Source organism: Oncorhynchus mykiss, chromosome 11 (genome assembly GCF_057628025.1).
Source record: "Oncorhynchus mykiss isolate SJ-2025 chromosome 11, ASM5762802v1, whole genome shotgun sequence".
NCBI classification, from domain to species: Eukaryota; Metazoa; Chordata; class Actinopteri; order Salmoniformes; family Salmonidae; genus Oncorhynchus; species Oncorhynchus mykiss.
In genome coordinates, this window is record NC_143032.1 from 74,714,657 (window position 1) to 74,726,764 (window position 12,108).

At 43.0% G+C, this 12,108-nt stretch overlaps 1 protein-coding gene across 1 annotated transcript in view; it reads right to left on the reverse strand.

Annotated features, from left to right (window-relative positions):
• LOC110535109 (whirlin) overlaps nt 1–10,382 on the reverse strand; it is an 88,650-nt gene extending 78,268 nt beyond the window's left edge. The window contains exon 1 of the mRNA XM_090189072.1: nt 8,965–10,382. Within this exon, the coding sequence (XP_090045198.1) occupies nt 8,965–9,741 (777 nt within the window). The 5' untranslated portion in view covers nt 9,742–10,382. The remainder of the gene's footprint in view (nt 1–8,964) is intronic.
• Nucleotides 10,383–12,108: the final 1,726 nt, after the last annotated feature.

Genomic DNA, 12,108 nt, shown 5'->3' on the forward strand with positions numbered 1-12,108 from the left:
TGATATCCTTCATCTGTGCTTATGGACTGCTCTCTTCAATTCAAACCACAGGTTTTCAATGGGGTTCAAGTGGGATCAATTAAAATTTCCATTGTGGATTTTGATGTGTTCTTGGGGTTAGGTTTCAGGCTCCTGGTAGAGAAAACCAGGTTTTTGACTAAAATGTGCTGGTACTGCACTCTTAGAAAAAAGGGTTCCAAAAGGGTTTCTTCGGCTGTCCCCATAGAAGAACCCTTTTTGGTTCCAGGTAGAACACTTTTGTGTACATGTAGAACTCTCTATGGAAAGGGTTCTACATGGAGCCAAAAAGGGTTCTCCTATGGGGACAGTTCTAGAACCCTTTAAGGTTCTAGATAGCACTTTTTTTCTAAGAGGGTGGTTAAAGTTTTTGATGCTGTTGACCGTAACATAAGCATAAGCAACATAAAGGTTAGCTTAGAGCCCCAGGCTGCTATAGAGGGCCCCCAACCTCTACTATGTTGAGAGTTAGAATAGTAGAATACACAAGGTGCAAGTTCGAAATTTGGTTGTGCATAGGGCTGTAACGGTGACCGTATTATTGCCACAACGGTGGTCACGAGTCATTATGGAAGTCAAATTCCATGTGACAGTTTGGTCATGGTAATTAGGCTTCTCCAAGCTCTGATGCTGCTGATGGTCATTACTAGCCTACCAAACGTGCTAATTGCCTGGTACTCAGCACTATATTGTCCCTCTAATCACTGACATCAACGCAAATGTGTTCAAAAATCTAATCAAACACTTCATGAGAGCCCAAAGGCTCATGTTGTGCAACATTTCTATAGGCTATGCAATTGCGTGAGAAAACAGAGTGATGGCCTCTATTAAAAAGAGGAGGTTCCCATCAGCTTTCAATAGGCTAGGCCTACTATATTTATTTCTCAACTTTCATAATATGAAGCACATTGTTTATCTTTAAAATAGGAGTATAGTCTACCTGGCTGGCATGAAAATGTAACCACGGGAAAAGTGTCCTTCATTCGCTATTTAAGTGCATTGATGACATGTATTATTCCCCCTACCCCTGTTTCGAGACAGGTGCATTATAATGGTCCATTCTAAATCAAAATAAATGTCACACAAATATTATTTAATATATGTAAAGACAAGATTAAATCAAGAATAGTGTGATGGGTGACAATATTAGCCTATAACTTGTGAATGATATATTATCACTTGTGAATGATGCCCAGCTTGAGGCAAGAAACAGCCCATGCTTTTTTTGCAACATTTTCAAATCATAGCAGCACACCTCATGTAGCCTCACAACTAAAGTGGCCAAATAAAATGAAGCACATTCATCTGCTTTACAAGGGGTATAAGAGCCTAACTGGCATACATAAGCACACAAAAAAAATGCTTCTTTATTATAAAAGCAATTCATGCATAATGACATTTGTGGTCACTTTTGAGAATGGTGTTTTCCTGCAAATGGAACATTCCCACGTATAGCCTACTGCCATGTGCACATTGCTGTGCTTATAATTAGAAGAAATAGCCTAATAGTTTATCAACATTTTAAGCTAAACGATCTCATTTGTTACATCCGGCTTATTTTTTTTAATTAACTAGTGTAGCCCACAGCCATATAGCATAGCCAGACATAAGGACAACTCAGAGTATGCTATTATGAACTTCTGAAATAAATCATGGATTCATTGTGAAGGAGTAGCCTGTATTGCATGGATTTATTAGACTTTTTAAAATGTAGATGTTCCAAAGGTCTGCATCAGTGGCTTGTAGGATATGTGTGGAAGCCAGGAGATGATAAATGTGTTTATGTTCATTAATGGTCAGTTACTGTGAGACCGGCAGTTATGTCAGCTAACAATGCTTTGATTGGTAAACTAGTCTAGCCAGCTATTTATACTTGTAGTAATCATGGCGGAAAACCGACTGGCCACGCAGGGCAGGTTCCCTTTTGATTTTGTTAGTCACTCTCACTCAGATATATTCAATATGGCATAAGTCATGGCAAAATGTGTAGAATTGCAGGGAATTAACTGTAAAACCTATATCTTTCTTCTGTCAAGGGGGGGGGGGGGGGACAACCAAATCTCACTTAGGGCCGGCACCCAAAAGGCTAGATCTGACCATGACAAGTTCCAATCTAAGTGCCAATGCTGCTTAGCAATCTCCAGGCATTAACGTTAGTTGGATGACATGAAAATAACAAACCTGGTTTCCTCTGCCAGGAGGCTGAAACTTGGTCGCAAGTTGATCTTCCAGCAAGACAATAACTCCAAGCACACATCAAAATATATATATTAGTAACCACTCCAAAAAATGAGTAAATATTAGCACATTTGAATTCTTTCCACGCTCTTCACACAAGGCAATATATAGAGCTCTTTGTAACAGTTCAACTGTGTAAAGACTGTGCTGTGACCAACAACAAAAAATAAGTTGCCTCATAATGAACAGGTCCCTCGTCTAACAAGATGATCCCATTCAAAACTTCATGAGACAGACAAGCAAGACACCACAATCCTGTCTGTCTGCCCTTTAGACACTTCTATATTCAGGTACAATTATCAGTCTGCTGAGCAAGACACCACAATCCTGTCTGTCTGCCCTTTAGACACTTCTATATTCAGGTACAATTATCAGTCTGCTGAGCAAGACACCACAATCCTGTCTGTCTGCCCTTTAGACACGTCTCTATTCAGGTACAATTAGCAGTCTGCTGAGCAAGACACCACAATCCTGTCTGTCTGCCCTTTAGACAATTCTCTATTCAGGTACAATTAGCAGTCTGCTGAGCAAGACACCACAATCCTGTCTGTCTGCCCTTTAGACAATTCTCTATTCAGGTACAATTAGCAGTCTGCTGAACAATCACCCCCAAGACCCAGAGCCTTATATGTAGACCTTATTTCTATTTCTGTCTAAACTTTGCGACCTTTTGCCACATTTCAGGCTTCAAACATAAAGATATAAAACTGTATTTTTTTGTGAAGGATCAACAACAAGTGGGACACAATCATGAAGTGGAACGACATTTATTGGATATTTCAAACTTTTTTAACAAATCAAAAACTGAAAAATTGGGCGTGCAAAATTATTCAGGCCCTTTACTTTCAGTGCAGCAAACTCTCTCCAGAAGTTCAGTGAGGATCTCTGAATGATCCAATGTTGACCTAAATGACTAATGATGATAAATACAATCCACCTGTGTGTAATCAAGTCTCCGTATAAATGCACCTGCACTGTGATAGTCTCAGAGGTCTGTCAAAAGCGCAGAGAGCATCATGAAGAACAAGGAACACACCAGGCAGGTCCGAGATACTGTTGTGAAGAAGTTTAAAGCCGGATTTGGATACAAAAAGATTTCCCAAGCTTTAAACAGCCCAAGGAGCACTGTGCAAGCGATAATATTGAAATGGAAGGAGTATCAGACCACTGCAAATCTACCAAGACCTGGCCGTCCCTCTAAACTTTCAGCTCATACAAGGAGAAGACTGATCAGAGATGCAGCCAAGAGGCCCATGATCACTCTGGGAGAACTGCAGAGATCTACAGCTGAGGTGGGAGACTCTGTCCATAGGACAACAATCAGTCGTATATTGCACAAATCTGGGCTTTATGGAAGAGTGGCAAGAATAAAGCCATTTCTTAAAGATATCCATAAAAAGTGTTGTTTAAAGTTTGCCACAAGCCACCTGGGAGACACACCAAATATGTGGAAGAAGGTGCTCTGGTCAGATGAAACCAAAATTAAACTTTTTGGCAACAATGCAAAACGTTATGTTTGGCGTAAAAGCAACACAGCTCATCACCCTGAACACACCATCCCCACTGTCAAACATGGTGGTGGCAGCATCATGGTTTGGGCCTGCTTTTCTTCAGCAGGGACAGGGAAGATGGTTAAAATTGATGGGAAGATGGATGGAGCCAAATACAGGACCATTCTGGAAGAAAACCTGATGGAGTCTGCAAAAGACCTGAGACTGGGACGGAGATTTGTCTTCCAACAAGACAATGATCCAAAACATAAAGCAAAATCTACAATGGAATGGTTCAAAAATAAACATATCTAGGTGTTAGAATGGCCAAGTCAAAGTCCAGACCTGAATCCAATCGAGAATCTGTGGAAAGACATGAAAACTGCTGTTCACAAATGCTCTCCATCCAACCTCACTGAGCTCGAGCTGTTTTGCAAGGAGGAATGGGAAAACATTTCAGTCTCTCGATGTGCAAAACTGATAGAGACATACCCCAAGCGACTTACAGCTGTAATCACAGCAAAAGGTGGCGCTACAAAGTATTAACTTAAGGGGGCTGAATAATTTTGCACGCACAATCTTTCAGTTTTTGATTTGTTAAACAGTTTGAAATATCCAATAAATGTCGTTCCACTTCATGATTGTGTCCCACTTGTTGTTGATTCTTCACAAAAAAATACAGTTTTATATCTTTATGTTTGAAGCCTGAAATGTGGCAAAAGGTCGCAAAGTTCAAGGGGGCCGAATACTTTCACAAGGCACTGTATATGGCTCTGACAAGGCCAAACTGTTCTCAATCCCTTATTTTGAGGCCGGCAAACAGAAGAATACAGTTCAAAGATATAAGCATATTAATAAATAGAGGACATATTTATTTAACACAAAATAAATTCCTATATTAACTCAGTATTTGTCTAAATAAATGACTGGACGTGTTAACCTTGGAACAGTGTCAGAGAAGTAAGAAGTAATAACAGATGTTTTTATTTTAATCTGATTCAAAATAGCCTTGTCTTCGACTGTGTTGAGAAAGTCTTATATTAGACATTAATGAAGGTCTGAGCTATTCTGGGATCCTCTGAATAAATCTTGTTTTGTTTTTTAATTGCTGCAGGTTATGTTTTCAAGTCTGACTGGGCGAAAGCAGATGACATTAGCCAAACAATGTCTTGTGGCAGACAGACTGACGATGAGACAGCAGCACTGATAACAAAACACAACCTACCGATGTGACAAAAGAAAAACACACCACTGATAGCAAACCTTCAAATAATGCGTCAGTGTGTGAAACACATTCATTTTCCTGACTACAGCAAAGAATCAGGCCTTACACTGTCTCAAGAGGCATCCTATTCTTTATAGTGCCCTACTATGGGCGCTGATCAAAAGTTGTGCACTACATAGGGAATAGGGTGCCATTTGAGACCCACATACTCTCTCTGCTGTAGTCTCTATTCATCATCTCTCTCCACTCACACTGCCCCCTCCAATTTCAATTCCATTGAAATGCTATTACATAACATACCAAACTCCAAAATAAACCTGGAAATTAAAGTAGCAGAATTACTGGAACAGCTAGCTTCACACATATACATAAAAGTGCACACCTTGGCATCATGGATTTGAAATAGATTAAATGCACTCTAATCTTAGTGAGACAGTGAATGCATCCGAAATAGCACCCTGTTCCCTGTATAGTGCACTACTTTAGACCAGGTCCCATGGAATACAATAGCACCCTAACATTGGAATAGAGTGCCATTTGGGTAGCAAAAAGCATCTGCACTAGTTTCTCTCCTCAGACTGGCAAAGTTCAGCTTAGATCGTGGAGCCACAGGCCGGGGTAGGGAGCATGAATATGTGATCAGTATTGCAGAATAAAATACATCAATTTTGATGCGATTAAAACTAGTGCCTCAAACTGTACCTCAAATCAAATCAAATGTTATTTGTCACATACACATGGTTAGCAGATGTTAATGCGAGTGTAGCGAAATGCTTGCGATTCTAGTTCCGACAATGCAGTAATAACCAACGAGTAATCTAACCTAACAATTCCACAACTACTACCTTATACACACAAGTGTAAAGGGATAAAGAATATGTATATAAAGATATATGAATGACTGATGGGACAGAACGGCATAGGCAAGATGCAGTAGATGGTATAGAGTACAGTATATTCATATGAGATGAGTAATGTAGGGTATGTAAACATAAAAGTGGCATAGTTTAAAGTGGCTAGTGATGCATGTATTACATAAAGATGGCAAGATGCAGTAGATGATATAGAGTACAGTATATACATATACATATGAGATGAGTAATGTAGGGTATGTAAACATTATATTATGTGGCATTGTTTAAAGTGGCTAGTGATATATTTTTTACATCAATTTCCATCAATTTCCATTGTTAAAGTGAGCTGGAGTTGAGTCAGTATGTTGGCAGCAGCCACTCAATGTTAGTGGTGGCTGTTTAACAGTCTGATGGCCTTGAGATAGAAGCTGTTTTTCAGTCTCTCGGTCCCTGCTTTGATGCACCTGTACTGACCTCGCCTTCTGGATGATAGCGGGGTGAACAGGCAGTGGCTCAGGTGGTTGTTGTCCTTGATGATCTTTATGGCCTTACTGTGACATCGGGTGGTGTAGGTGTCCTGGAGGGCAGGTAGTTTGCCCCCTGTGATGCGTTGTGCAGACCTCACTACCCTCTGGAGAGTTTTACGGTTGTGGGACGGAGCAGTTGCCGTACCAGGCGGTGATACAGCCCGACAGGATGCTCTCGATTGTGCATCTGTAGAAGTTTGTGAGTGCTTTTTGAGACAAGCCGAATTTATTCAGCTTCCTGAGGTTGAAGAGGCGCTGCTGTGCCTTCTTCACCACGCTGTCTGTGTGGGTGGACCAATTCAGTTTGTCCGTGATGTGTACGCCGAGGAACTTAAAACTTACTACCCTCTCCACTACTGTCCCATCGATGTCGATAGGGGGGTGGTCCCTCTGCTGTTTCCTGAAGTCCACAATCATCTCTTTTGTTTTTTTGACGTTGAGTGTGAGGTTATTTTCCTGACACCACACTCCGAGGGCCCTCACCTCCTCCCTGTAGTCCGTCTCGTCGTTGTTGGTAATCAAGCCTACCACTGTAGTGTCGTCCGCAAACTTCATGATTGAGTCGGAGGCGTGCATGGCCATGCAGTCGTGGGTGAACAGGGAGTAGAGGAGAGGGCTCAGAACGCACCCTTGTGGGGCCCCAGTGTTGAGGATCAGCGGGGTGGAGGTGTTGTTACCCACCCTCACCACCTGGAGGCGGCACATCAGGAAGTCCAGTACCCAGTTGCACGGGGCGGGGTCGAGACCCAGGGTCTCGAGCTTGATGACGAGTTTGGAGGGTACTATGGTGTTAAATGCTGAACTGTAGTCGATGAAAAGCATTCTCACAAAGATATTCCTCTTGTCCAGATGGGTTAGGGCAGTGTGCAGTGTGGCTGCGATTGCATCGTCTGTGGACCTATTGGGGCGGAAAGCAAATTGGAGTGGGTCTAGGGTGTCAGGTAGGGTGGAGGTGATATGGTCCGTGACTAGTCTCTCAAAGCACTTCATGATGACGGAAGTGAGTGCTACGGGGCGATAGTCGTTTAGCTCAGTTACCTTAGCTTTCTTGGGAACAGGAACAATGGTGGCCCTCTTGAAGCATGTGGGAACAGCAGACTGGGATAAGGATTGATTGAAAATGTCCGTAAACACACCAGCCAGCTGGTCTGCCCATGCTCTGAGGACATGGCTGGGGATGCCGTCTGGGCCTGCAGCCTTGCGAGGGTTAAAATATTTTACTCATTTCGGCTGCAGTGAAGGAGAGTCCGAAGGTTTTGGTAGTGGGCTGTGTCAGTGGCACTGTATTGTCCTCAAAGCGAGCAAATAAGTTATTTAGTCTGTCTGGGAGCAAGACATCCTGGTCCGCGACGGGGCTGGTTTTCTTTTTGTAATCAGTGATTGACTGTAGACCCTGCCACATACCTCTTGTGTCTGAGCCGTTGAATTGCTACTCTATTTTGTCTCTAAACTGATGCTTAGCTTGTTTGATTGCCTTGTGGAGGGAATAGCTACCCTGTTTGTATTCAGTCATGTTTCCTGTCACCTTGCCCTGGTTAAAAGCAGTGGTTCGCGCTTTCAGTTTTGTGCGAATGCTGCCATCAATCCATGGTTTCTGGTTGGGGAATGTTTTAATCGTTGCTGTGGGTATGACATCGCTGATGCATTTTCTAATGAACTCGCTTTCTAATGAACTCGCTTTCTAATGAACTCGAATCAGCGTATTCGTCAATGTTGTTGTTGGATGCAATGCGGAACATATCCCAGTCCATGTGATCGAAGCAATCTTGAAGTGTGGAATCAGATTGGTCGGACCAGCGTTGAACAGACCTGAGCGCGGGAGCTTCTTTTTTTAGTTTCTGTCTGTAGGCTGAAAGCAACAAAATAGAGTCGTGGTCAGCTTTTCCGAAAGGAGGGCGGGGGAGGGCCTTATATGTGTCGCGGAAGTTAGAATAACAATGATCCAGGGTTTTACCAGCCCTGGTTGCGCAATCGATATGCTGATAGAATTTAGGGAGTCTTGTTTTCAGATTAGCCTTGTTAAAATCCCCAGCTACAATGAATGCAGCCTCAGGATATGTGGTTTCCAGTTTACATAGAGCCACTGATTCCGTACCCTACATGACACTCTGTCTCTGTTTCAGTAGTTAGTATTTTGCCACTATGACGTACTCCACATGACTCTCTGTCTCTCTGTTTCAGTAGCTAGTATTCTGGCACTATGACGTACTCCACATGACTCTCTGTCTCTCTGTTTCAGTAGTTAGTATTCTGGCACTGTGACTGACCTTTTTTCACAACAGACAGAGTTGGTGTGTTTATATTCCCTATGTAGTGCACTACCAGAACCTTTGGGAACCTGGTCAATGTAATACACTATATATATATAGGGATAAGGGTTTGATTTGGGACATAAACAGAGCTGTTTATGTTTGTCATATTTTATTGTATTATAATTGGATTCATAGCTAGCAATACCCTGCGTGTTGGTTTCTTCTCAGAATAAGTCTATGCACTAATAGGCCTTTTACTGAACACACACACGCACACGCACACGCACACACACACACACACACACACACACACACACACACACACACACACACACACACACACACACACTGCCTACGTACCTTGACTGCTTCCATGTGTGAGACTCTGTCAAACAGCATGCCGTTAACAGTCACTATCTGATCCCCGACCCTCAGTCCTTCATTCTCGGCAAAAGATCCGGGTTCTACTAGCGACACATAGATTCCCACACCGTGCTCAGAACCTCCCCGGATACTGAACCCTAAGCCCTCATTGCTCTTGCTGCGTCTCAGTGTCACTTCGCGGATCTCTCCAACAGCCTCCCCCTGCATGAAAGCCAGGGGAGCTGTCCCATCAGCGGTGGTGCTGAAACTATCGGGGCAGGGGCAAGCGTCTGGTGATGTGAAACAAGAAAGATCATGAGGCAACTGGGGCTCATGCGGGTTCATAAAGTGTGTAGTGGGAATAGGGACATAGTTGTTTGCAGTATTGCCTACTCCTCCAAAGCTTTCAGGGTTGTTGACACTGTTTAGTGGTAGATGATCCGTTTTAAGGTACAGGCCCTCGGAAGTATACTGGTCGAACAACAGCTGATCTGAGCGGGGAATGACCAAACGCAACATGGGGAGGAGTTGTCGTTTGTTCGGCGTGTTGAGGATTATTTTGAGAGTTTGAACCAAGTCGAAGACGTTGCGTTTAGCGTGGTAAACATTGAGGCAGTGGATGAATTGTTCTCTCTCGAAGTCAGTGAGCAGCAAGTTGAGCGCGTTGTGCAGCTTCCGAACGTTGGCTGACAGCCCTCGGCCGCCCGACCCAGTCCCGGAGTTGCTGGCCGTCGTTGAATTGAGTGAAACGTGCTCCAAATCACTGTTCATCATCCTACAATTTTAACGTAAACACCGCACCGCAGACAGAGATGGTCCGATAATCAGGCATTTATAATAATTCTGTAGATGTCACTCCGCTCCGAAAACATAGGTGACCGCACCGCGATTCTTGGAGGAAGTCACATTTAAAAATTGTAATGGTTCCGATGTTTGTAGGTAGGGTCAAATACTATCTGCTTACCATTGTCGTCGCATCTTCTATCTTCATCTATTTATGTAGAGTCCGGTTTTGTGTGAAGGTGCGTGGTAGAGGATGGTGAGAAAATAATTGATTCAAAAGTTGCTATAAATACTCGTGCAGATTAGGAATATTTATTGTCGGGTCACAAGTTTTATTCAACGGAATATGATCCTGGATATCCAAGAAGATGCATCACAAGCGCGCGCATTTTACGCGACAATCACAAGCAATAAAAAATTGTCACATTAATATATTCTTCAGGGTTTTCTGGGTGAAAACTGTTCGCAAATTGTCCTCTCTGTACCTCTCTTCGATAATTATAGAAACCGAAGTGGAAAAGCTGGTTGTTTATCGTTCATCTCAGTGTCCCCCGTTCCTCAGTCGGATAAGATCATGTTTTTCACTTGTAAGCTCCGCTGACTTGCTTTGCTCGCTCAGACTTTTTCTGAATAGGAATTTACGCATTGTGTGGAGTAGGCCTATGTGAGTGTGTTGCTTAGAAACCGACAGCGGTTCGCGAGGCGTTACACACAGACGCTGGGCAATACGTGATTTGGTCTCATTGAAGAAACGCACAGATATAATGGACGTTTCCAGCTACAGTATCATCATGCTCCATCCAGTTCATTTAGCTTACATAAGATAGTTCCATGATATCCATGAGATCTACCCAGGCTAGGGAGAGTGGCAAAGAGCATGCTCTACTTCCTTTCAATCACGTGTATGGACCAGTACAGGGCTACAAGTCCCCATTCAGTCTACTATCTTACATCTCTGACAAGTCTATTCATTATTTAGGTCAGTATTTGGAGCTCTTCTGTATTTGAGTTACTGTAGCTGGTGGTTCTCTATTTGTAGGGAGCTGGTTTACAGTAGGCATCCAACAGCTGTTAAACTCATAAAGCTGCATTAGCAATGTCTCTACAAAGACCTCATCTACTCATATCTGCACACCTTACCATAGGCTAATTATAAACATTGCTATTTTTAGGCAATAAGCCTTCTCTATCCCATCTTCATATTTCCTCTTCCAGATGGACTCCAGGCTATTTGCTAAGGATAAGATTATTAAAATAAGTAATACAGTTCATTTGTAATAATAACAACAGCGGGCAACCAGACATATTGAAACTAAATTAGACAACAGAGAATGTTCATGAAAAAATGGCATCATATTGTTCTCCATTCTTGTGTAATACCCGTTGAGCAAATGTACACTCTCTCTCTCTCTCTCTCACACGCACGCACGCACGCACGCACACACGCACACACGTGCTCCCGCACACATGATGTAAAACACCCCCACAAACTCAAAACAAGCTCCAAATAGACTGATTATGTCACTACTACATTATACACTGACTTTAGGAACACCTGCCCTTTCCATTAAATAGACATCACCTTGTTAAATCCACTTCAATCAGTGTAGATGAAGGGGAGGAGACGGGTCAAATAATACTTGTTAAGCCTTGAGACAATTGAGACATGGATTGTGTGCCATTCAGAGACTTAATGGGCAAGACAATAAATGTAAGTGCCTTTGAATGGGGTATGGTAGGAGGTGCAAGGCGCACCGGTTTGAGTGTGTCAAGAACTGAAACGTTGCTGGGTTTTTCACGCTCAACAGTTTTCCGTGTGTATAAAGAATGGTCCACCATCCAAAGGACATCCAGCCAACGGTATGCCAGTGGTCGAAAATGTGTCATTGATGAAAAAGGACAAAGGAGACTGACACGAATTGTGCAGAGCAACAGACGGGCCACAGTAAGTCAACTGACAGTCCAGGACAACATTAGTGCCCAACCACCAATAACAGAATGCCCAACTCATCGTACCTTGACATGAATGGGGTATGGCAGCGACGACCTTACAGAGTTCCACTTCTTTCAGCAAAAAACAAGAAACTCTGGTTTCAGTGGGCTAAAGGAACAAAAACACTGGACATTGGACAATTGGAAAAACTTTGCCATGTCTGATGAATCCCGGTTCCTGCGGTTTCACGCTAATGGGAGGACTAGGGTATGGAGAAAAGCACGAGTACATGCATCCATCATGCCGCGTGTCAACATTGCAGGGTGATGGTGTAGGGTGTGTTTTCATGGCACACATTAGGCCCATTGATAAAAGTGGAGCAACATTCAGGTGCATCCCTCCATGGCAACAGTGTGTCCATCTGC